This window comes from Ictidomys tridecemlineatus, chromosome 12, assembly GCF_052094955.1.
Source record: "Ictidomys tridecemlineatus isolate mIctTri1 chromosome 12, mIctTri1.hap1, whole genome shotgun sequence".
In the NCBI taxonomy this organism is placed as follows: domain Eukaryota; kingdom Metazoa; phylum Chordata; class Mammalia; order Rodentia; family Sciuridae; genus Ictidomys; species Ictidomys tridecemlineatus.
Window position 1 is genome coordinate 68,967,179 of NC_135488.1, and position 23,217 is coordinate 68,990,395.

Genomic DNA, 23,217 nt, shown 5'->3' on the forward strand with positions numbered 1-23,217 from the left:
AAACAGTCTAGTACTTTTTAAGCTAGTTTGAGTCAGGGTTTTGTTCCTTGCAGTCCAAAGCTTCCTCACTGCTTTCTTACCAGATCTCGAAATTATTTTTTTTTTCTAGTCAACTCACTTATAGTGAACTCACTGGAAACTCTAGTTCCACGACTCTTCCCATTTCTCCAGTTACTACCACTTCCTGTTCTTATCAGCTTTATGTCACACAGAGTCCTTGCATATGGGTTGACCTTCCCTCCTCTCTTGCCAGGAACCTCCAATTTTCCCTCCCTCCCTCCCCCCATGGGTCAATCCAAGGCGGCTTTTGCCACTCCTATCATCGAGTCAGGGTCATAAACTGTTGTCCAGGTTTGTCTGAGATGGAGAAGTTTCCTGCGATTCCAGATGTTCAGTGCCAACCCTGGAACCGTCCCAGGACAGTATGCTGGGTGACCCCCCCCCCCCCAAGATGGTGAGGCCCCTGGAGAGATCACCCCAAAACTGTGTTCATTGGCTCTTACGGATATATGATTTCCATTTTCTGCCACACTTTACTTCTGTTTGCCAAATCCTATGTTCATTTCAACCTCCTGAAGGTCTCAGTACCCTACCCTCCATTCCCTACAAGACAAAATATTAGAGAGATTCAAATAAAAGAAAATTCCAGTGTGAAAAGGTTTGGGGCCTCTTGGAGGAAAGGGAATTCCTGAGGTTTGATCCTCTTTGCCTGTGGCCTAAGGTTTAGGCAGGATCCATCTTCCAAGGACAGGTGCTGGTTTGGGAACCTAGCACCCATTTCTTTCTCTCAGTCCATTGTCCCCATCACTCCAGGAGGGGTCAGTAGTGAGCAAAAGGTGTTGCAAAAGGGTAGAGCTGGTGACCTGACTTCTGGGCCATCCAGTTCCCTGCCTGGGCAGATGTCCGAAGAAAACACATGGCTACACAATTGGTCTTTCATTAGCATTTTTTCTGGCAGTCTCAGAAGAATTTAAGACTGAAATGACTGGAAATTGAATTCTTCTTACTCCTCTCTCTTTTTTTTTTTTTTTGACTCCTCTTGCTCCTACTTTTGGGGCCAGGAGACTCCTGATCTAAATGGAAAGAGACAGGAACAGAAGTGAGGAGGGCACAGGCAGTTAGGATGCCCCCTCTGAGGCCCCATCTCCTGGCCTCAAGCCCTTGGGAGGATTGTCATGTTAATTACTCCCTGGGCCTCTTGCCCAGTGGAGCCCCGCCCCCCAGCATGACTCATCCTTTTCCTGCAGGGCCCTGGCAGCATCCCTGCCAGGCCCCGGAGGCCCCACTGTGCGCGCCCCTTAAGGAGAGACCTAGGACCCGGAGATCAGCTCGCCAGCTAGTACTTCTTGGTGCCCTGTTATGGTTGGGGTGCTGATGAGAGGTGGTGGTGGGAAAGAAAGCCAAAGAAAAAGTCCTGAGGATCGCGTCTTACTTACCATCTACCCCTGGGCAAGGCCTGACATGCTGGGGCCACAGATGATTGTGACCTGTGAGCTATTTATTTGCTATAAATCCTGGGCCAGGTTAAGATGAACTCATCAGTTTCTTATTCCCTGGAATGCTAGAGATTTAGAGCTAAAAAAGCCCTAGAGAACATTATTGCAATAAAGAGACCAAGAGAGCTAGAGGGCAAGGTGACACTTGATATGGGCTGGGTTGTTCCTGCTGAGTTAGGGATGAGTGGCACAGAGAAGCCCAGGCCCAGCCCTTCCTACACCTACAGTCAGGTGAGTTTCATCTCCCCATCTTCCTGCCCGAGTGGAGGTTTGGTGGAGCAGCAATATGGTGTAGGATCAAAGGAGCCAGAATTGAGGAAGCATCAATCAAATGAAGAGGGTCTCCCTTTGGTTAAGAACTCTGGGTAGAGTTCTCTGTTTCCTGGTTCCATGTCCTGAGCTGTTTTCCTCCTCCACACCTTTCTGCCATGATGTTGTTCTGCCTCACCTGGGGCCCAAAGCAACAGAATCAGCTGTCTTTGTGAGTCCCAAATAAACTTTTTCCTCTCTCTAGAGAGAGAGAGAGAAGGAAGGAAGAAAGAACTTTAGGTAGAGCCAGGTGTGGTGGCACAGGCTCAGGAGGCTGAGGCAGGAGGATCACAAGTTCAAAGGCAGCCTCCACAACTTAGTGAGGCACTAAGCAACTTAGCGAGACCCTGTAAGGTCCTTGCTTCGCACCTGGACGGCCATCTAAAGTGACAGCCACCATTTTAAGAAAAATCTCACTTTCCTGCCCGAGGGCATTTCTGGGAAAGGCTCACCACTCCCTCATACCAACCTCACCTTTAACCACCCGCATTAGGACCTGAGCCTGCCGAGTAAAGTCCCTAACCCCAAGCCTGTCCTGCCTCTCTCCATCTATGGAGAGATGGCCTTTATTTGTTAGCTCTGACAAACTCTCGTGTGCATCTCTGCCTGATCTCTCTTTCATTTCTTGCTCGCCCATCTCTGGGTTCCTCGCTTTCCTTTCAGATCCAGTCTCAAAAGAGGGGGTGCCTGGAGATGGTTTAGTGGTTAAGCACCCCTGGGTTCAATCCCCAGTACCAAAAAAAAAAAAAAAAAAAATAGGAACATTAGGTAGAAAAAAAAAAAGTGTGTTTCAATGGAAAACTGTGTGTCTTCTGTAGCATACTCTTCAGGGTCAAGAGATCAAGAGATTCTGGTCCTGTCCAGTTTTTGTGTTTGTTTTGCTGTTATCATTTTTGAAACTTGCCCAGGCTTGTCTCAAACTCCTGAGCTCCTGATTCTCTCACCTCAGCCTCCTTAGTAACTGTGACAACAGGCATGTGCCACCATCCTCAGTTGTTCAGGGACTTTTTGTTTTGGTTTGGTTTTGGGTTTTGGTACTGGCGATTGAACCTATGGCTTTGGGAATGCTAGGCAAGCACTCTACCACTGAGCTACATCTCTAGCCCTTTTTAAACAAAACAAAAAACATTTTATTTTGAGACAGGGTCTTACTAAATTGCCAAGCCTGGTCTACAGCCTGGTCTAGAACTTGTGATTCTCCTGCCTTACCCTCCTGAGTAGCTGGGATCATAGATGTGTGCTATTGTGCCCAGCTGTTCAGTTGGGTTTCTTTGTGCTTTTTTTGTGGTACTGGGGATTGAACTCACGCCCTCATGCATGCTAGGCAAGGGCTTAATCACAAAGCTACCTTGCTAGCCCTGTTTCTTATTCCCTGGAGTGCTTAGTTCCTCACTAAGTTGTGGAGGCTGCCTTTGAACTTGTGATCCTCCTGCCCTGTTGAGTTGTTTTTAAGTTATTTTGCAACTCTAAAAATGGTAGTTAACTGACAAATGCGTAAATTCTGTTCTGTCTGGTAGAGATTTGAATTCTTCCTATCCCCTACCTGCTTTGTGGGGGAGAAAAAAATTTTTTTTTATTCTGCCATTTGCAATTAATCTCAACATTCCTTTATTTCACATGTATTTGCATTGCTTTTTCCTTTGAGTCGGCTATCAGATGTAGCTGTCTGGTTCTATCATATTACTTGAGCAAAAAAATTCTTTAATACATACTCTTTTAAAAATATTTCTATGGAAGACATGATCTCACATTTTAAACGGCTTTTTGTTTATTTTCTTTTTTCTTTTTTGCAGGGGTAGGGGTTGAACCCACGCCATTGAGCATGCTAGGCAAGTGCTCTACCACTGAGCGACATCTCTGACTTTACCTATTAACTGTCTTACCTTGTTTCCTGGGCCCAGCCACCCCACTGTGTGGCGTGGTGAGTCAGCTGGGTGTCTCTGTTTCAGTCCAGATGAATCCAACTAGAGCTACTCTTGTCTGGGCTTTGCCTGGCAGAGGGACAATCAGCCCAAGGAGGACGGTGAGGTTTGGCCCAAGAGGTCTGAGGTAAAGATTGAGCAACTCAAGGGCAGTTTTGGTGATGTCTCAACTGAATCCTGGCTGCTTAGGAGACTTTGGGACATTGTTCAGGAAAATGGAAATGGTTTGGGGTGGCTCTGACCTTTAAGAAGAGGGAGGAAGGCCTGCATTCCCAGCAACTTGGGAGGCCAAGGCAGGTCGATCACAAGTTTGAGGCCATTCTGGGCAACTTAGGAAGAACTTGTCTCATAATAAAATACATTTTAAAAGGCCGGAGAATGGGAGAGGCTGGAGATGTAACTCAAGTGGAAGAGTGCTTGCTTAGCAGGTACAAAGCCCTGGGTTCAATCTCAAGCACTAGAAAAATAAAAGGGGTGCTGTGCCCTAGGCTGCCCTGTGGATGATCTCCACACTCTCTTTCTGCCACTAAACAGGACGAGTAGACATCTTTCCTTTTTTTTTTTTTCCTTTCTTCGTTAGTATTCATTAGGTATTTTTAAATGTCTAATAGTGACAACTCGTTTTAAGATGCTTGAATTCTCACACTGAGGTGTGAATTAGTGTCCAGTAACTCAGAGCCTGTCTGCTCACTACTTAATTTAGAGATAGCTGGTTGGTGCAAGGCTTCTGGTGCCAAAAAAACTTTCATTTCTGAAGCCTTCTGGCCAAGTTCAATGAAAAATACAGCCATAAATACTCATTCCAACAACTCCCCAGACCATCGTCACAGAGCTTTTACACTGTGTTTACTCAGGGCTCCCCAGCCAAAATCCTCTGGCTCATGCTTCCCTGGGGTGGCTGGAATCATCAGTGTCGCCCACTACCTGTGGCGCATGGACCCCTTTCCTGACATTTCTGCACCAGTGGTTTATATGTCTAGATGCCAAGCTGAAGCTCTGAGCCCTGGATTCCTGCAGGCAATTTCCTGCAGTTGTAAACCCCTGGCTCCCTGCTTACCCCATGGTGATGCTCTGGCAGAGGCCTCTGGAGCTAAAACCTTGGACTTCAGGCTTTCGCCATGGGAGGCCCTTGCTGCTTGGGTTCTTCTGTCTAGGCGGAGTATGACAGGTTATCAGCTGTTGGGTTGTGTGGCCTGCGGGGTGTCTTTGCAAAGTGGAACTTTATAGAAGGAGTAGGAAGGGAGTCTTGGAAGGACATGGGGTCCTTTTCCCCACTCTATGATCCCTGGGGTTCACTTAGACCACAAAAGTTGGTCTTGCTTTCAGAGGCCAAGCTTTGACTGGTAACTGTCTGGCTGCCAGGAGGATGTGCTGGGAACGCCCACATGTGTTTCTTAATGCTGACCACATATTAGAACCAACAGGGGAGCTTTAGAAACAATGCCACTTCAGCCCCATCTAGGCCATTTACATCTACAGTCTCTCGGGGATAAACTTGGACAGGAGTATTTTTAAATCCAGGTATAACTTTGATGCAGCAATACTTACCAATTGCAAGCATGTAGCCTGGTGAATTTTTTTTGCGTATGTACCTACCCAGGTCACTACCACTTCCACCAAGATGTGGAAAACTTTCTCCCCTCCCAAGGCTCTTGGTTGCCTTTCTGTATAAAAGGAAAACACATTTTTTCCTCTACCCATCTAAGGGTCGTTGGCAGTGTGCCTGTACATTAGAGTGACAAAAGACAGAACAACAGAAGAAAAACAAACAGAAGTCTCTTAACATGTGCATCCTGTTTTCACATGGGAACCCTCGATGAGTAACTCAAGGGATGGTTAGAACCTGGGTTTCCAACCAGGCATGGTGGCTCACACCTATAATCCCAGTTGATTCAGGAGCCTGAGGCAGGAGGATCACAAGTTCAAGGCCAGTTGGGGCAACTTAGTGATACTCTGTGTCAAAATAAAAAATAAAAAGAGCTGGGGAAGTGGCTCCAGGTAGAGCACCCCAACTTTAATCGTACTACAAAAACAAACAATATAGGGCTATGTGGCATATTAACAAAGGCACGTAAATTTGTAGAGAATTGACAAGACAAATGAAAAGGATTTAGAGTTCCTAGAGCAGCAAAGCATGGAAAGACAAATACGTGGGGCGCTGAGGGACGGGAGGATGGAGCGTGAGGTTTGTTTTGCAACTCCCTTTGGTGCCCTGGGCTGACCAGGGTCCAGTTGTATCCAGTGATTAACAAACTTGTGTCCTGCTACTACGCAAATACCCAGAGAGCTTTTCTTGCATCTGCTCCTTCTCAGTTGTCTTCAGCTCAAAACAATACTTATGCCAAGTGGCATATTTTGGGGTCACATAATCTGATCCTCTTCTCTAGGAGTAACATCAGGGCCCATCGGACCAGGAACAAGAGTTTCCAGCAAAAAAAAAAAAAAAAAAAAAAAGCAAACAAATAAACAAAAAATAAAAACACAACAATTTAAACAATGGGTTAAAATTGTAAATTTTATGTTATGTTATATGTCTATTAATCACACACACACACACAAAGAATGTCAGGACGATAATATGGACCAGGCCAGGGGATTTGCATGCTAGACAAGTGTACCACCACTGAGCTACACTCCTGGCCCCATTTTAACCATTTTAAGGGTACGATTCAGGGGCATTAAGTGCATTGACGTTATTTTGTAACCATCGCCACCATCCATGTACAGAGATTTTCTATCTCCCCAAACCAAAATTCTATACCCATTAAACAATAACTTTCCATCCTTCCTACTTTAGTCTCTGAACTTGACTATACAGTATTCATCCTGTTGCGTCTGGTGTAGGGCAAGCAAGTTTCTCTCTAACCCTCTGAAGTTTCCATAATCAAGTCTACAAAATAGACAGGAGACAGACTAACACAAGAAAGCACTTTTGATCACATGCTTATGCACAGGAGTCTGACAAAGAGACTGGGAGAAGAGCTGGGTGATTGAAGTTTTTATAGCATCCTGAGCTGCAGAAAAGAATAGGAACGGTGGCTTCTGGGGGCAGGCTGGTGACACAAATTATGCCAGGGCTGGGGAAGGAATTGTTTTGTAATAAATGTCTTGTTATGCAAATAAGTCTCTAATGTGATTACAAAATCATCTGGGAGCAGCCCAACCCAATAGGTGACAGCGCAGAACAAAGTCAGCCTGGGTGCGGTGTGCCCCTCTCTTCTGGAAGACATTAATGGTGTTCAGGCTGCCAAAGCATCACATTCAGGGGCATCATTTTCCTGGGCCCCAGCCCTGGTTTAGTTCACTATGCATACTGTCTTCGAAGTTCATCCATGTTGTAGTGTGTTTCAGAATTTCCTTTCTTTTTAAGGCTGAATAATATTCTGTTACCAAACTTTGACTCCAGACTGGGACCTTTTTCCCTCTCTCAGAATTGTGAAACCAATATTAAGACCAAGGGATGATTATGTTATGATACTATGCTCTTATTTCAGTGAAAGAAGCTTTATTCTTGGCCAAGAAAAGAAGCAGAGAGAAAAGTTTAACCTGTTGCAGGGTGAGGGTCTGGAGCTCATGGGTATGGGGTTAAAGAAATGAGGGGGAGGGGGAGGGGGAGGCTAATAAAAGCAACGAGATGTCCATGTCTTTTCCGGGAATGGGTGGACATTTTCTGGGAACTTGGATGCCACCTCTTTTGTCAACTGTCATGGTGCTGGGTGTGTGGGGGGGTGTCTTTTAGCATTCAGGTGGGGTTTGAAGCTAAGTGGTTGTCTTCATGTTGCTCTCACTGGTTTGGGCTAGCCCACCGGAAGAGAGACTTCTAGCCCTCGGGCACCCTGTCCTCAAAGACAAATAAGTTTAAGGCCAGGCAGAGTTCAACTAGGCCACCTAGACAGATAAAATTAGGGTAGATGATCATTCCTTAAGTGCATATAGCATGTTGCTCATTCATGCATCCCCCTGATGGACATTTAGGTTATTTCCAACTTATGAGTGTTGTGCAGAATGCTGCTGTGAACGTCAGTGTACAAACAGTTGTGCAAGGGCTGCGACACCCACATTCCCAGATGCTCCTCTGCTGATTCTAACATGAAGTAGGGTCAGGACCCTCTGATCTGGGAGTTCTTGTTCCTGTCCCTGTTCTCAAAGCCAGGTTTCCTTGAAGAGCAGCTAAAGAAGATTTGTGGTGGCAGAATCAGGCAATCCTCATACCATCAGGGTTCCTGATTGTCCCCAGCCACTGACCAGTGCTGTCTTTCTGGAGGCAGACTCTTGTTGGTGTCTCTTATTCTCTCTAACCAGCTGTCTCAGCACCCCTGAGCTCCATCAGAATATTCCTGGCCTCTTTGCAAACTGACCCTCTCTTCTCTGAGACCAACACTGCATTATCAAGGGTGGTAGACAGGCCTTTGTCTTCCAGAGTAGGACTTATTTCACCACCACCTCTTAACCTTTATACTTATGTGAAGGAGATGGGCCGCTCCAGCTACTGCTACAAAACAAAGAAAATCCTCTCTGATATAACTTCAGCCTCAACCAAGTCCTGGAAGCTGCCAACAAACAGCCCATAAACTGCTGCTTCCCTAGCTATGAAACATTAGTTTTGTTTAGGCAGCCCCCCAACCCCCATGTTCACAGGCCTGCCTGGTGACGAGATCTAGCCTAGTTTCTGAGCCTGAACCAAGAACAGAGTGCTTGGGTGCATAAGGCTGCTTGGGTGCACAAGGGCTGCCTGCTATGTGGGCTGACGTGGGATCCATTCTAACCCACCTTATAGGGGACACAGGCCTGGCATGGTGGCGCACACCTGTAATCCCAGCAATTTGGGAGGCCGAGACAGGAGGATGTCAAGTTTGAGGTCAGCCTCAGCAATTTAGCAAGTCCCTAAGCAACTTAGGGAGACTTTATCTCAAGATAAAGAAAAAAGGGTGGGGAGGCTGAGGATGTAGCACAGTGGTAAAGGGCCCCTGAGTTAAATTGCCAGTATCCTCCACTCCCCTGCCAAAAAAAAAAAAAAACACAAAAAAACAAAACAGTGCCATGAGTATCACAAATTCAAGGCCAGTACCCCTGGGTTCAATCCTCAGGACCAAACACAATCAAACCAACAAGGAAAACACTGGCAGCGCCTGCTTTGGACTAATGCTCCCACCTCCCAGCTGGGCCTTCCTGCCTGAGCACACGGGAATACAGCCCCTCTGCCCTGGTCACCTCTCCCTGTCATCTGTCGGCCCTTCCTGGGGCCAGGGGCTTCTGTAGGACCTTTCCTCAGGGGCCTGCCAACCCCCTGCCTCCCTTTGTTTTTCTTCTCCCTTCCACAGACTTTTTAAATTTTATTTTGAAACAGCATCTCTCTAAATTACCCAGGCTGGCCTCCAGCTTGTGATCCTCCCACCTCAGGCTCCAAGTAGCTGGGATTACAGGCATGCGCCACCTCACCAGGCTCCTTCCACGGTTTTAATAATTCCATGTACCTGGAGATAAGGCGGTCTACTCCCTGTTTTTCCAATTCTAATATTTATGGCACCAGCTCCATGCCTTCCACTATTTCAGGCTTAATTTAACTTTCTAAGTTCAAAAGGCCTCATTCTTAACCACTCCTAAACGTTCTACCTTATCAGTCTTCCCCTGGAGCAATAAACACTGTGAGGTGATAAGGGAAGACTTCAGACTGCACAGGGAGCCGGCAGGAGACACTGGGAAATAATTACAGGGTTAAAAAAAAAAAGTTAAAAGTTTCTTAAAATACTTTTCTATCACAATCTCATTTAATTATCAGTGACTATAATAAAGGTGCTATTAGTACATCTATTGGACAGAAGACACTACGCTCCATTCTTAATGATCTTGTTCTTTTCTTTTTTTTCTTTTGTGGTGCTGGGAATTGAACCCAGGACCTTCTGCAAAGGAGGCAAACACTCTACCAATTGAGCTATATCCCCAACCCTCTTAAGGTATTTTTCTAGGATACTTTTTAAAGTATTGTGGGTGGATCTTGTGTGTGTGTGTATGTGTGTGTGTGTGTGTGTGTGTGTGTGTGTGTGTGTGTGTGGCGTTAGGGTTCAATTCAGGGTCTCGTACATGCTAGACAATCATTCTACCATTGAACCACACCCCACAACCCCAAGATCATTTTTGAATTGGCAAAAAAGTTAGGATCAGGGCTATTAAAAAGATACCCACTGTTACTTAAGGGCCAATACAAAAATCACTGATATGAAATCTTGTCTAATGGAGACAAGGCTTAGACTTTGTTTAAAAAAAAAACCCAAAGACACACTTGAAATTTGCAAGTAAGCCTGTTATTTGGAAATGGATAAAGCAAAAGGTTTGAGAACTATCATCTTAATTAAGTTAAACTCCCTCTTGCAATCTCCTCTACTGATTAACATATTAGAAAAATCCTTTTGTTTACCAACAGTGTAAATGTAAAGTTCACTTAATCATTCAATAAGATTGATTGAGGCCATTTTGAGGCCTCTGTTTGAAGAGTAATTTGGGTTTTTAACTCTCCAATTCACACCATTCAGGTTCTTTGAGTTGTTGCCTTCCTTCAACTTGAGAATCCTTTTCTAAACTTTACTAGAGAAGGATTTTTTTGCCCCCCAGTATTGGGGATTAAACCCAGGGGTGCTCTACCACTGAACTACATCCCCAACCCTTTGTATTTTTTGGTACCAGGGATTGAACCAGGGATGCTTAACCTCTGAGCCACATCCCCAGCCCTTTTTTTTTAATTTTTAAGAGAGGGTCTTGCTAAGTTGCTCAGGGCTTAATTGCTGAGTCTGGTCTTGAACTTGTGATCCTCCTGTCTTTGTCTCCTGAGTCACTGGGATTATAGGCATGTGCCAGCATGCCCAGCCTTTTTTATTTTTTATTTTGATGCAGGGTCCCACTAAGTTGCCAAGGCTTGCCTGGAACTTGTGATCCTCTTGCCTCAGCCTCCCAACTGAGACTACAGGTGTGTGTTACTGGGCAGTCTCCAAGAACTGACTGACTTCCCTCTCTCTCTCTCTCTCTCTCTCTCTCTCTCTCTCTCTCTCTCTCTCGTACTGGAAATTGAATGAAGGGGCACTTAACCACTGAGCCACATCCCCAGCCCTTTTTTATATTTGATTTAGAGACAGGATCTCGTTGATTTGCTTAGGGCCTCAATAAGTTGTTGAGGCTGGCTTTGATCTCGTGATGCTCCTGCCTAAGCCTCCTGAACTACTGGGATTCCAGGCTTGCACTACTGTGACCAGCCAGGGAAGTTTGTTTATTGGTTGGACAGTTTCCGGACAATGATGGGTGCTAGCACAGGGGAAAAGGAGAATCTGCACTGGAGAGGAGGTCTAGGAGCTTTTTCAAAGGAGAGAAAGTGGGTAAGACAAGAAGAAAGGTGTTTAAAAAGAGAAGAAGTCCCTGACTAGAGCAGCTACTGGTTAAAATAAAAACTATGCTGGGAAAGGAAAAACAACATTTTTTTTTCCCTCTTAGATTTAGTGGCTGGAGTGCTGCAAAGTAAACTGACACTTTAACGGGAGAAAAAGGTGCGTATTCAATATACATACAAGGGGCCTCCAGAAATAAAAGATCCAGAAAGGTGGTCAGAACTGGAAGCTCCTAGATCATTGTAACACAGGGCAATATATTTGAGGAGAAGTGATAAGAAGAGGAAAGATGGTGGTGAACTTCTAGGGATGGCTAATTGTGGGAAGATAAATACATGGAGAAACTAATGGGAGGCTGTTTAATTATTTTGTAGTGCTGGGGATTGAACCCAGCGCCTCACACCTGCTAGCCAAGTGCTCTACCCCTGAGGTTCACCCCCAGCCCTGGAAGGGTTATTTAGTGAAATTTGTGCAAGCCTATCTTGGTGCTGCCTTTTTGTCTTCTTAATGTCCGTAAAACTCTCTGGAGAGAAAGGATTTATGGTAGTTCTCATTTCTCAGAAGTTTCTGCCTTTAGTCAGATAAGGGAAGCTCCAAAGCTTCTTTCTGTGTCTGTTGATTCTCAATAGCTTTCAGCTCAAAATAACCCATATGCTAACGTGGCATATTTTGGAGCAGCATATTCTAATCCTACTCAGCTGCAGTGGGTGCTAAAGGAAGGAAAATGTTTTCTTCAGTCCCTCTTGGGAGACTAGCAACTTTCCATAGAACGCTCCCTGGCTGACCTCAGTGCCCTGGGACAAGCAGGCTTTTCTGCCCAGGGAAGCCCTTAGTTTCATAGGACCAGACAGCACAGCAGAAAGATTTGGAGTGACATAAGAAACTGCAGCAAAGGCGAATCAAATATGAACATGCAGATGAGTATTTGCAGAGGTGGGTTACTAGAAGGGTGGCAGCCAGGGATGGGTGGCAGGAAAACATGGTTGGGACTTTCATTTCCAAAAGGAACCGTAGTAAAATGTTATTTTTGAAGCTCACAGACCTTTTTTAGTTTTTTCTTGCTATACTGGGGTGAACCCAGGGCATCACACATGCTAGGCAAACACTCCACCACTGAGCTATATCCCCAACCCTTTTTATTTTTATTTTGAGTTAGGGTCTCCTTGTATTGCTGAGGCTGGCCTTGAACTTGTGATCCTTCTGCCTCCGCCTTCCAATAGGTAGTATTGCAGGTGTGCCCACCTGGCAGCTCACAGTTTACTCAGGATTCCAGATAGTACTTATCAGAGAACCTTTGGAGAACTAACCTAGGTATCCAGGGATGGTTCAACTATCATCTTATAGTGGAAGAATCAGCTCCCTTAGAAGAAAGAGACTTGCACCTTATAAGTCTTGCAGGTCTTGGGCTCCATATTTCCCAAGTTGCTCATCTTTTGTAGAAAAGATAACATCTTCTAGTGGGTAGTGGGAATAATAGACCCTTCCTGGTAAAGCACAGTGTAGCCTGTGCTGCCTGGCTTCCTTATCAAGTTATCTAAGTAGTGTTGATATTGCCACTTAACTTCCTTTACAAACACCAAAATCAATAATGGCCATTTTCCACTGGTTAAGCAGGCTCCTAATTAAGCTTTGAGGTGACTGTAAAGGAAGGAGTTGGCCAACCCGGATTCAAATCCTGGTGTCACCTCTTTTTAGGTGTCATATATTAAAGATGGCTGCAGTCTTTTCTACACTTCCTCTCATTGAGAGGTGAAGTCTATTTCTCCTCCTCTTTAATCTGGGCTGGGCATGTGACTCCATTTGACCAGTAATAGAATATAGCAGAAGTGATGCCATGACTAAAGCCTTAACAGCATCAGCCTGGCTCTTAAATGCTTGTTCCTGGGACACTTCCCTTCAGTACCCAGTTGTCACACAGAGAGGATACATGCAAACACTCTAGGTGGCAATCCCTATTCAGCATTGGTTCAACAAAGTTGTGCTTGGACATCCAGTAGAGCCCTCAGGTGACTTCAGCTGACACCTCGGAGCAGGTGTGTGAGAGACCCAGGTGAGAACCACACGACGGAGCTCCACCAATCTGCAGGATCATAGGCAGTCGGAACACTGTAAGTCACTAGGTATTGGGGTGTGTGTAGCGTAGGACCTCAGGTGACATACTTAATCACTCTGGGGTTTAGTTTTCATCTGTAAGATGGGCAAAATGGCAGATTCAACTTCATAGAGTTAGTGTGATATGTCTATAATAATGATGGGTGTACCTAGCTCAGGTCCAGCACACGGTAGGCCTTCAGTACCTGCCAGGATCCTTCCTACCCCTTCTCTAGAAGTTCTGTTTCCCAGATATGAATGGATCTTGGCTGTGGTTCTGCACTCCCTGGGCAAACAGCCAACTTCCTCAAAGGGAATATCTCCAATCAAATTTGAAAATAGGGCTGGAGTGCTTCTTTTTTTTTTTTAATTTATTTTTTTTCTTTTTTAATGATACTTTCTTTTTGGTTTCTTTTCTAGAACTGAAGTCAAGGACACTCTACCACTGAGTCATATCCCAGCCTTATTTATTTATTTTTGCAGTAGTGGGAATGGAATCCAGGGGCATTCTACCAATGAGCTATCATTTTTTATTTTTTGTTGAGATAGGGTCTCACTAAGTTGTCCAGGCTAGCCTTGAACTTGAGATCTTCCTGCCTCAGGCTTCTGTGCTCCTGGAATTACAGGTGTGTGCCACTGTAGCCTGGCTATCATTTAATTTTTCTTGCCAGGGCCATCTGTGACCTGCTTAGAAAGAATATCACTGCCTTGTGTAAGGGCAATTGTATTTTTCTTCTTTTTTAAAAAAATTTTTAAAGGAAAATTGTATTTTCTCCCCTTCCCTTCAAATTAAAGGGGTGAAAAAATTAAGTCTTCACCACTTTTTTTATTTTCCTTTAAACAGGGAATATGCTCACACACAAAGAAAAGTACAGTCCTGAAATGCAACCTCTTACCTGTGCTTTGCAGCCAGCAGTTTCCCTTCAACACCCCAGTCCTGGAGAGCTTCGGATTGCACAGCAGCCAGGCTTTCATTTGAACAGATGAACAACTGTGGCCTAATCTGTTTGAGGGGAAGGAAAAAAAAAAAAGTCCTGAAGCAATTGATAAACAAGAGGCTGAGAGGTCAAAATCAAGGAAGGGTAAAGGAGGCCAGGCTGGGGGACTTGAAATATAAGCCTCTTTCATCCTCTGTCCTGAATTGTGTGTGTGAGTAGTGGTGAGGACTAATCCTGTGGAGAAAGAAATTGAGAACCTCTTGGATGGCCGGATACTGGAGTTATGCTTTTCAATTCAAAATTATTTTATTTGGGGGAATGTGTGTGTGTTAGTCTAGCAGAAAAGTGCACCAATCATAAATACAGATGAATGAGCTTTCCCTAATAAGCACAATGTGTCACCCAGATTATACATCCTTCCCCACAAAGACAATTGATACCCCAATTTATAACTTATTATTATTATTATTTTGGCAATGCTGGGGATTGAACCCTCCCACCTCCCCCAACACCCCAGGGTGCTCTACCACTGAGCTACACCCCCAGCTCTTTTTATTTTATTTTAAGGTAGGGCCTTGTTGAGTTGCTGAGGCTGACATTGAATCTGTGACCTTCCTGACTCAGCCTCTTGAATAGCTGAGATTATAAGCATAGTATAAGTATGCCACTGAGCCTGGCTAGTTATTACTTTTAATAGTTTATGCATATTCTTGTGTATTCAATCATATGCATATGCTATAACTTTATTCATATGTGGTAAAAAATTAATCACTACATAGCACATAACCCGGACTGTTTAACTTCTTGCTTTTTTCACATTTATCTTGGTGATCTTTGCGATAGAGTTTATCTACTAGTATTCCTTTGTCAGACTATATCACAACTTACTTGTTCAAAGTCAGAGAGGTTGTGCCCAACCTTTTTTGGAATTTCTTGGGGTACCTTTGTTGACTTGTATTTAAAGTGGCAGCTAGGCACTGCTCTCTGGAGGCCCTTCAAAATGCTAATTTCCGAAATGTATTGGGTGTGGTGCCACCTGGGGTGTTCGCCTATTTTATTCTGTCCGTCCTGTTAGGACTCAGTTGTTCCATGTTTGAATTTGTAACCAGGAAATGGAAATAATGTCCCTGACACCCCCCACTTCCTTTTGGGGCAAATCAGTATCCGGTAAATGAATCCAAGGACTTTCATCCACCCGCTTCCTTTAGTCAGCGATGTATTTGGCATTTTCCTGACTAAAATCTGGAGATTTCAAAGGAGGGACCTCAAGAGCTCTTCCCAACAGGACCAGTTGGGGGAAAATTGTTTGCTTAGACTGAACCAAGGCTTCCCTTTCTGCCAGCCTTTGGCTCCTCACCCCCCTCCCTAGCTCCAGTCTCTTGTCTCTTCAGGCTCTGAACTCAGCTTCCAGAATCCCTGAGACTTAGTGTGAGTTCAAGTCTGTTCCTATTTCTTCCTCCCAGTGCTGTTTGCCCTTTAAATTTCATATCCACAGTAATTACAGAACAAAAGGCTTTGTCTCCTAAAGACTTTTGAGTCCCTGGCAGCCAAAACAGAGACATGGGGGGGGGGGCAGTCTCCTCACCTCCCTCCTTCACTAGCAGAATCATGCCCATCCTCCCCCAGCCCTCATGGGCAGGCCCTGCTAGTTCAGGAGCTCTTGGAAAGAGAGGAGAAATCAATGTGTTGCCTATGGCAGAGGGTGTCCCACCAAAGGGTTGCCCCAGCAGAGCTCAGAAGTGTCTTCCAAAGTCAGGGTCATATACAGGTATCTGGAACCAGGGGAAGCACTAACTCAATGTAGGAGGGAAGTAGCCAGGGTATTCTACCATGATGGGGTTACCCCTTGGAATGCAAAAATCACATCTTCTCTGGCCTCAAAGAAGATGATAGCCTCCTTGTAAAGTGTAATAAACGTTAGAGGACTTAGTCGGGTGACGTGTGGCACACCTGTATTTGCAGTGATTGGGGAGGCTGAAGCAGGAGGATCTCAAGTTCAAAGCCAGCCTCAGCAACTTAGCAAAGGCCCTAAGCAACTTGGGAGACCTTTTCTCTAAATGAAAATACACACATGCACATATACACACAAAGGGCTGGAGATGTGGCTTCGTGGTTAAGAGCCCCTGGGTTCAATCCCATACCAAAAATAAATAAATAAATAATGTTAATATAGATCCATGGTAAGTGTTCTTGTTAACTACATACAAGGTGGTCTGGATAGTGGCACCAGGAAGCTCTGACCCTGCTCTGTCCCTTCTTGTCTGGCTTGCTCTGCATGGACAACCCAGTCCCTTCCTTCCTGGCCATATTCATAGTCTCCATAGAACCCCTCCTTGCCCTTGTCTTGTGGGGCCCAGAGGCTCCCCCACTTCCAGGTGAGAAGCTTGTCAGGAAGATCAATTAATAGGAAACATGTCTCACTGAACTTCTAAAATGGCGTGGGCACTTTCTTCAAGGTGAGTAAAGCTCACCTTCATGGTTGACCCTGAACAACAGCATTCAACGATATTCTTTGATAACCCCAGAACTGTAGAGATTTAAAACATGCTCTCTTAGGTTTTTTTTTTTTTTTTTTTTTTTTTGTGTGTGTGTGTGTGTGCTGTTATGACTTAAATGACTGAGAATGGGTAATTCAAAAGAAGAGAAATTTATTTCTTATAATTCTAGAGCCTGGGAAGTTCAAGGTCAAGGCATTGATTGGTGAGGGCATTCTAGTTGCATCCTCTCAAGTGGAAGAGCTGAAAAGTAAGAGACCAAACTTTCTCTGAAGCCTCTTATTTAGTTTAGTTTTGTTTTGGGTCTGGGAATGGAACCCAGGACTTATGCATGCTAGGCAGGGGCTCTACCACTGAGTGCTTCCCAGTTTCATGAAGCCTGTTTTATAAGGATACTCATCCATTCATGAGGATGGACACGAATCCATTACTTCCCCAAAGGTCCCACCTCTTAATAGCACCACATGGGGTTAAGTTTCAACATGCATTTTGGAGGGAACACATTTAAACCATATTAAATGTCTAGGTGGAGGTAAAAATCTGACCTCCCTGAGTTCTTCCCAACCTGTTCCCCTTCAGGTTTAAATCACAAGGCTTCTGAATTTTCACCTGAGCTATCATTTGGGTATGGTTTGCCTAATGATGGCTTTAGTTGTAACTAGTAAAAGGAGGAACTTCACTGGGTTGAATGTCTCTCCTCAGCCCCAAATTCAAGGCTATATAGAAAGTCAGAATGTAATCTTATTAGGCAATAAAGTCTTTTTTTTTTTTGTATCTAGGATTGGACCCAGTGATGCCTCACCACTGAGCCACATCCCCAGACTTTTTAATATTTTATTTATAGACAGGGTCTCATTGAGTTGCTTAGGGCCTTGATAAATGGCTGAGACTGGCCTTGAACTTGGGATTCTCCTGCCTCAGCCTCTCAAGCCACTGGGGTTACCACACCCGGCCAGGTGATAGGGTATTTAAAATTGGCTAAGATGAAGTTCTACTGGATTAGGGTGGGCCCTAAATCCAATGACTGGTGACATTGTATAAGAAAAAGAAAAGTAAAATGACACAGGGAATAAAACAGCAGAAGCAGAGATGGGAATGATGCTCTGTAAGCCAAGGAACCCTAAGGATTGCCAAAAACCAAGAGAAGCTGGAAGAGGCGAGGAAGGATTCTCCCCTAGAGCCTTCGGAGGGAGCGTAGCCCTGCCATACCTCATTTTTGGAGGATAAGCCTCCAAGATTAGGACAGAATTTTTTTTTCCCCCAGTACTGGGGATTGAACCCAGGGGTGTTCTACCACTTACATCCCCAGCCCTTTTTATTTGTCATTTTGAAACAAGGTCTCACTAAATTGCTGAGGCTGGCCTAGAACTCCTGCCTCAGCCTCTGATTCCAGATTCCCTTCCAGGGCATTTTCTTAAGGCCCAAGTAGGGGAGGTCCATTATGGAAACACATTGAAAGCTTTTCTGTGTGTCACATCTGCTACCGTACCATGAACTGAAGCAAGTTTTAAGGCCAAGTCCAATATCAATGGCATGGGAAATACATTTGGCTCATAGTAAGAAAGGGAAAAGAGGGAATATGTGATACCAACTATCACCAATGGGGTAAGACTCCTTTAGAAGGATCATCAAGAGGTTTATACACATATAGCATAATAATAATCAACATTTATTGAATGCTCATTATATCCTAAGTCCTTGCAGGCACTTTTCAGGATGTCTACACAGCATAAGCAAAATCCTTGGTCACACCAGTTTACAGCAACCACCATTTTGTTCGCTTACAGTTCTGTGAGTCAGGAGTCCAGGCAGCTCATTTGGGTGGTTCTGCTGTGTGTGTGTCAGCTGGCACTTTTTTGCTCAGCTGCATTCAAGTGGTTGCTGGGCTGAGCTGCAATGACCATGAGAGCTTTGCTCACATGTCTGGCAGCTTGGTCCCCTCCAAGTGGCTAGCTTGGGCTTCTTCACAGCACAATGACTCACCACATTTGGACTTCTGACATGACAACCAATTCCCAAGAGGATAAAATTGGAAGCTGCTGATCTCTTAAGGCCCAGCTATATTACACAGCACAACTCTGCCTCATTCTATTGGTTGGTATTAGTTTCCTATTGCAGTTGCAAGAAATTACCAGAAATTTAGTGGCTTCAAACAACATGAATATATTATCTTACAGCTTTGAAGGTCAGAAGTCTAAAATGGGTCTCTGTGGACAAAAATCAAGGATTGGGCAAGGCTGCATCCCTCCCAGAGGCTCTACAAGAGAAACTATTTTCTTGCCTTTTCTATTTCCTAGTAATTGCTTGCATTGATTGACTGTGTCCCGCTTCATCCTCAAAACTAGTAATGGCCGGCTGCGTCTTTCTTATTCTGCATCGTTGGACTCTGACTCTCCTGTCTCCCTCTTTCATTTCCGGGGGCCCTTGCAATCACACAGAGTTCACCAAGTCATCTAGGCTACTCTCCCCACTTCAAGGTCAGCAGATTAGCAAATTTCCTGCCAGGGGCAGCCAGGATTCTCCTTTTCCATGTGATGTCCTATGTTCACAGGCTGTAGGGATTAAAACATAGGCATGTGCGGGGGAACATTGTCCTGTCTACCGCCTGGTCAAAACTAGTGACAGGGATAGCCCTGGCTCAAGGGGCGGAGAAATAGACTCCATTATGTGACAGGAGAAGGAGCAAAGCCCTGGGGCTGTCTGCGCTCCAGTGCAGCATGCATTAACTCGCCCACCTCTCAGACAACCCCAGGAGGCAGTACCAGCAGTATCTCCATTCTTAAAGGAGGAAACAGTGTGCAGAGGTGTTAAGAATGTGGCCACGGTCACTCAGTAGTGAGCACAAGAGCGGGTATCAAATCTCAGACAGCCAAGATGCTTGTATCTAACATGCCTCCTGTTCAGGAAATGCTTGTCTTTCAGGCCCTTAAGGAGAGGAAGTCTCCATACCTCTGGTTTTACACACACACACACACACACACACACACACACACACACACACACACCTCACACAGAAATACACATAGGACTTGTGGTAGAGTCTCCCTAATAAATGGGGTAGTGGAATGATACCCATTTAAATTCATAAAAATTCAGTTTTGGTTTTCCAGCCACGTCCTCTCTGGTATTTTCTTGTGATTTCTCTCTAGCTGTGTCCTGAGCCATTCAAGGAAACTGCCACCCAACTGCTATACCCTTGATTTTTGACTCAATCCCACTTCTGGCTGCTGATCCTTATTCTCGGGAGTCATGTCCAAAGGAAATGAACAAAACAATTTTCAAAAATCAGCATCTTGTCAAAATACATTTGAATTCAGGTGGACTGTGAAATCAAATAGCTTTTTTGCTTTGTTTTTGTTTTTTCATGTGGCCCTGGGGATGGTTCCCGGGCCTTGTACATGCTAAGCATGTGCTCTACATCTAAACTATACTCCCAGCTCTCAAATTGATATAGGTAAGTCCTCTGTCCATTCATTTAATATCTGTGTGTGAACTATTCCAAGCACCCAAGTATAGTCATGGGTGTGGCACACTAACCCTAAAAAGAGTCTCTAGGTTTGGGATGAGTTCTGTACTTCCTATGCTGGAAACACTGAGAAAGGTTGGTATTAAGGCAGCCCTGCAGACAGAAGTGGATATGGGGGACTTACAAAGTAATACTTTTGGAAAGATCCACTAGACCAACAAATATATATATATATATCAAGCACTTGTTAAGAGCCAGTTGCCGTTTTGCACACAAAGGACAAAGATAAATAAATTAGATGGGTCCTGCCCACAAGAAGCCCATGGCATCCGGCCATCACTAGCCGGCCATCACAATGGGTGCACCTATAGGCCTAGCTACTTCAGAGGTTGAGGCAGGAGGAAGGCTTGGGCCCAAGAGTTTGAGACCAATGTGGGCAACAAATCGAGACCTTATTCCAATAAATAAATAAAGAAATAAATGGAGCCAAACCCTCTAAGGAGGAGACTAAATGATAGAGCTTTGGTTTAGGTAACTGTGCCAAAATGTAGTTCAAGATTCTTTCAGGACTCAGCATCCTGGGCAAGCCTGGAGTGGCCGCTGTATATATCTCTAAGTTTAAAGGGAAAAAAAGAACTGTCCATCTTCCCTGTCAGTGGAGTTCGATGGAAAGAGATAGGTGTGTCTCTGGAGTTAATTGTTTTTCTGTGTCAAAGGGTTTGGAGAACGTTGATTAAGAAAGTATTTTCCTGATTGATGGAAAAAAAAAAAAAGGCAAAACAAAACTCAATTATCGTCATCTACTCCTGCTAGAAAGTTATGTAATGTGTTATGTAGCATGCAGTGTGTTATATAATGCATAATCAAAATAAAATGAAAAAGAAAATAAAACCAAACAACAACAACAAATTACAAATTTAAAAAGCCATATTTTATAATAGTTATTATCCACATTTTATATGTATGGAAAGTCTAAAGATGTTAACTACTATCTATCTACCTAATTATTTTTGTCAATAAGGCAAGACTTTTTCCCCAAAAAAAATTCTGCTCAGAAAAGAGGGGGGTACTTTGTCTTTGAGTCTTTGCAACTGCTGTCTTGGGACACCAATACTTTCTAAATTACTTCATATTGAACAACTGTGGTACAGTTTAAGGAAGATGTTAGCCTAAAATCCCCTCCATTAATGCTAGTTTGGATGCTTAGGGAGGTCATTGACTCGGTACCAAAGGAGGTGAGGAAATATAACACAGGTTTGTAAGTTATTCCTGGGGGTGACTTCACATTTGAAATGGTGAAAATTGCCACAGACAAGCCTTTTATGATTGCTTTAAAAAGCAGTACAATGGGTGGTTATGTTGGCGAGACCAGTGACAACCAACTGACTAATGCTCTGCGAATGGGCACTTCGTGGTTTGGGATCAAATTTCCAATGACAGCATCCCTCTCAGCATCCAAGAGGAACCCCAACCATCTAGACAAGTGAGAATGCCTTCAGAATGGCTTTAATGATAATGAGGACCCGGGTGACCAAGAGATGCATAAAGAGTTGGAATAGATTTGTTTTATGAAGTTTGAGACTGAAAAAAAAAGCAGTATTTATAAATAAATCTATTATGTTATGTAAAGGCTAGTAAGCATGTATGAATGACTAAGTTCATACAACTTCACTTATGTCACTATACATTTCACGTGTTCTAGTAGACTAAAATACTGTGGGATGATTTGCCCATTGGCCAAATACTTTTCAACAATATCATATGCATTTTCCAAATGTATATTAACCTTAACAAATCTCAGTAAATATTCATTTGTGAAAACACACAACTATTAGGAAACAGAATTTCAATTTCACTTGCCCAGATTTGCATTAAGCCTACCTCACATTTAGCCTCTTTCCTTATTATTAATCCAAGCTGCTATGGGTTGAATGTGGTTTGAGTCTGTCTCCCAAGGGGTCATGTGCTAGAGGTTTGGTTTCCAGTGTGGTAGTGTTGAGTGGCAGAATCTTCAAAAAGTGGAGTTTAGAGGAATGGAATTAGGTCATGGTGGCTCCACCTTCAAGAATGGATTAATACTTTTTTTGAGGGGGTTGGGAATGGTAGGAATAAATTGCATTCCCCCAAGAATGCATTGTTATGAAGAGAGCAAGCTGGCCCCTCCTGAGCCTTTTGTTTTCTATTTCACCATGTGGTTTCTCTCTTTTGCCTGTGCTCCCACCATGATGCCTGTAGATGCCATGATTTGGATCTCTAACTAAACCTCTTCTCTTTATTAAGAATACCCAGGCTCAGTTATTTTGTTAGAGCAATGCAAACTAAAACAGGCTAAGAGGACAAAAGTGTCTATCTATAGGTAATTCACACAAAGCTCCTCTCTTTCAGGATATGTTACTTCACACCATCTTCCTGCAAGATGCTCAAATAATTATGCATGAAGGAAAAAGAACAAAAAGATGCTGTGATGTTTAATTTTATATGTTAGCTTGATTGGATCAGGGGTGCCCAGATATTTGGCTAAACATTATTTCTGGGTTCATCTGTGAAGTTGTTTCCAAGTGAGATTAACTTCTGACTCAATGGATTCTGTAAAGCAGATTGCCTTCCCTAATATGAATAGACATCATCCTATCTGTTGAGGGAAGATAGAACAAAAAGTACAAGAAGGGAGAATTGACCACACTCTTCTGATTTCTGCCTGACCAAACTGGGACATCCATTTTCTCCTGTGCTCAGACTGAGACTCACACCATCAGTTCTGCTACCCTGGTTCTCAAACCTTCAGACTAAGCCTGAATTACACTATAGGCTTTCTTGGGGCTCCAGCTTGTAGATGGCAGATTGTGAGACTTCTTAGCCTACACAATTACATGAGACAATCCCTCATAATAAATTCTTTATATAATACACACAGAGGTACGTATATAAACACACACACACATACATATATCCAACATATAGGTATTATATCCTATATGTGTATCCTATTGGTTTCTTTGGAGAACTCCAATACAGATAGAGCTTGGGCTTGTCTTTTGGGTGTATGTACTCAAAATTGTTATGCCTCTTTCTGAGATTCCCTATTTAAGGCCACATTCTTGCAGATACATCAAGAGCCTAAAAGTTC

General features: G+C 43.9%; 1 protein-coding gene across 1 annotated transcript in view; it reads right to left on the reverse strand.

Annotated features, from left to right (window-relative positions):
- LOC144368963 (uncharacterized) overlaps positions 1-23,217 on the reverse strand; it is a 187,532-nt gene that overhangs the window by 25,977 nt on the left and 138,338 nt on the right. Inside the window, exon 4 of the mRNA XM_078027905.1 lies at positions 14,088-14,194. Within this exon, the coding sequence (XP_077884031.1) occupies positions 14,088-14,194 (107 nt within the window). The remainder of the gene's footprint in view (positions 1-14,087; positions 14,195-23,217) is intronic.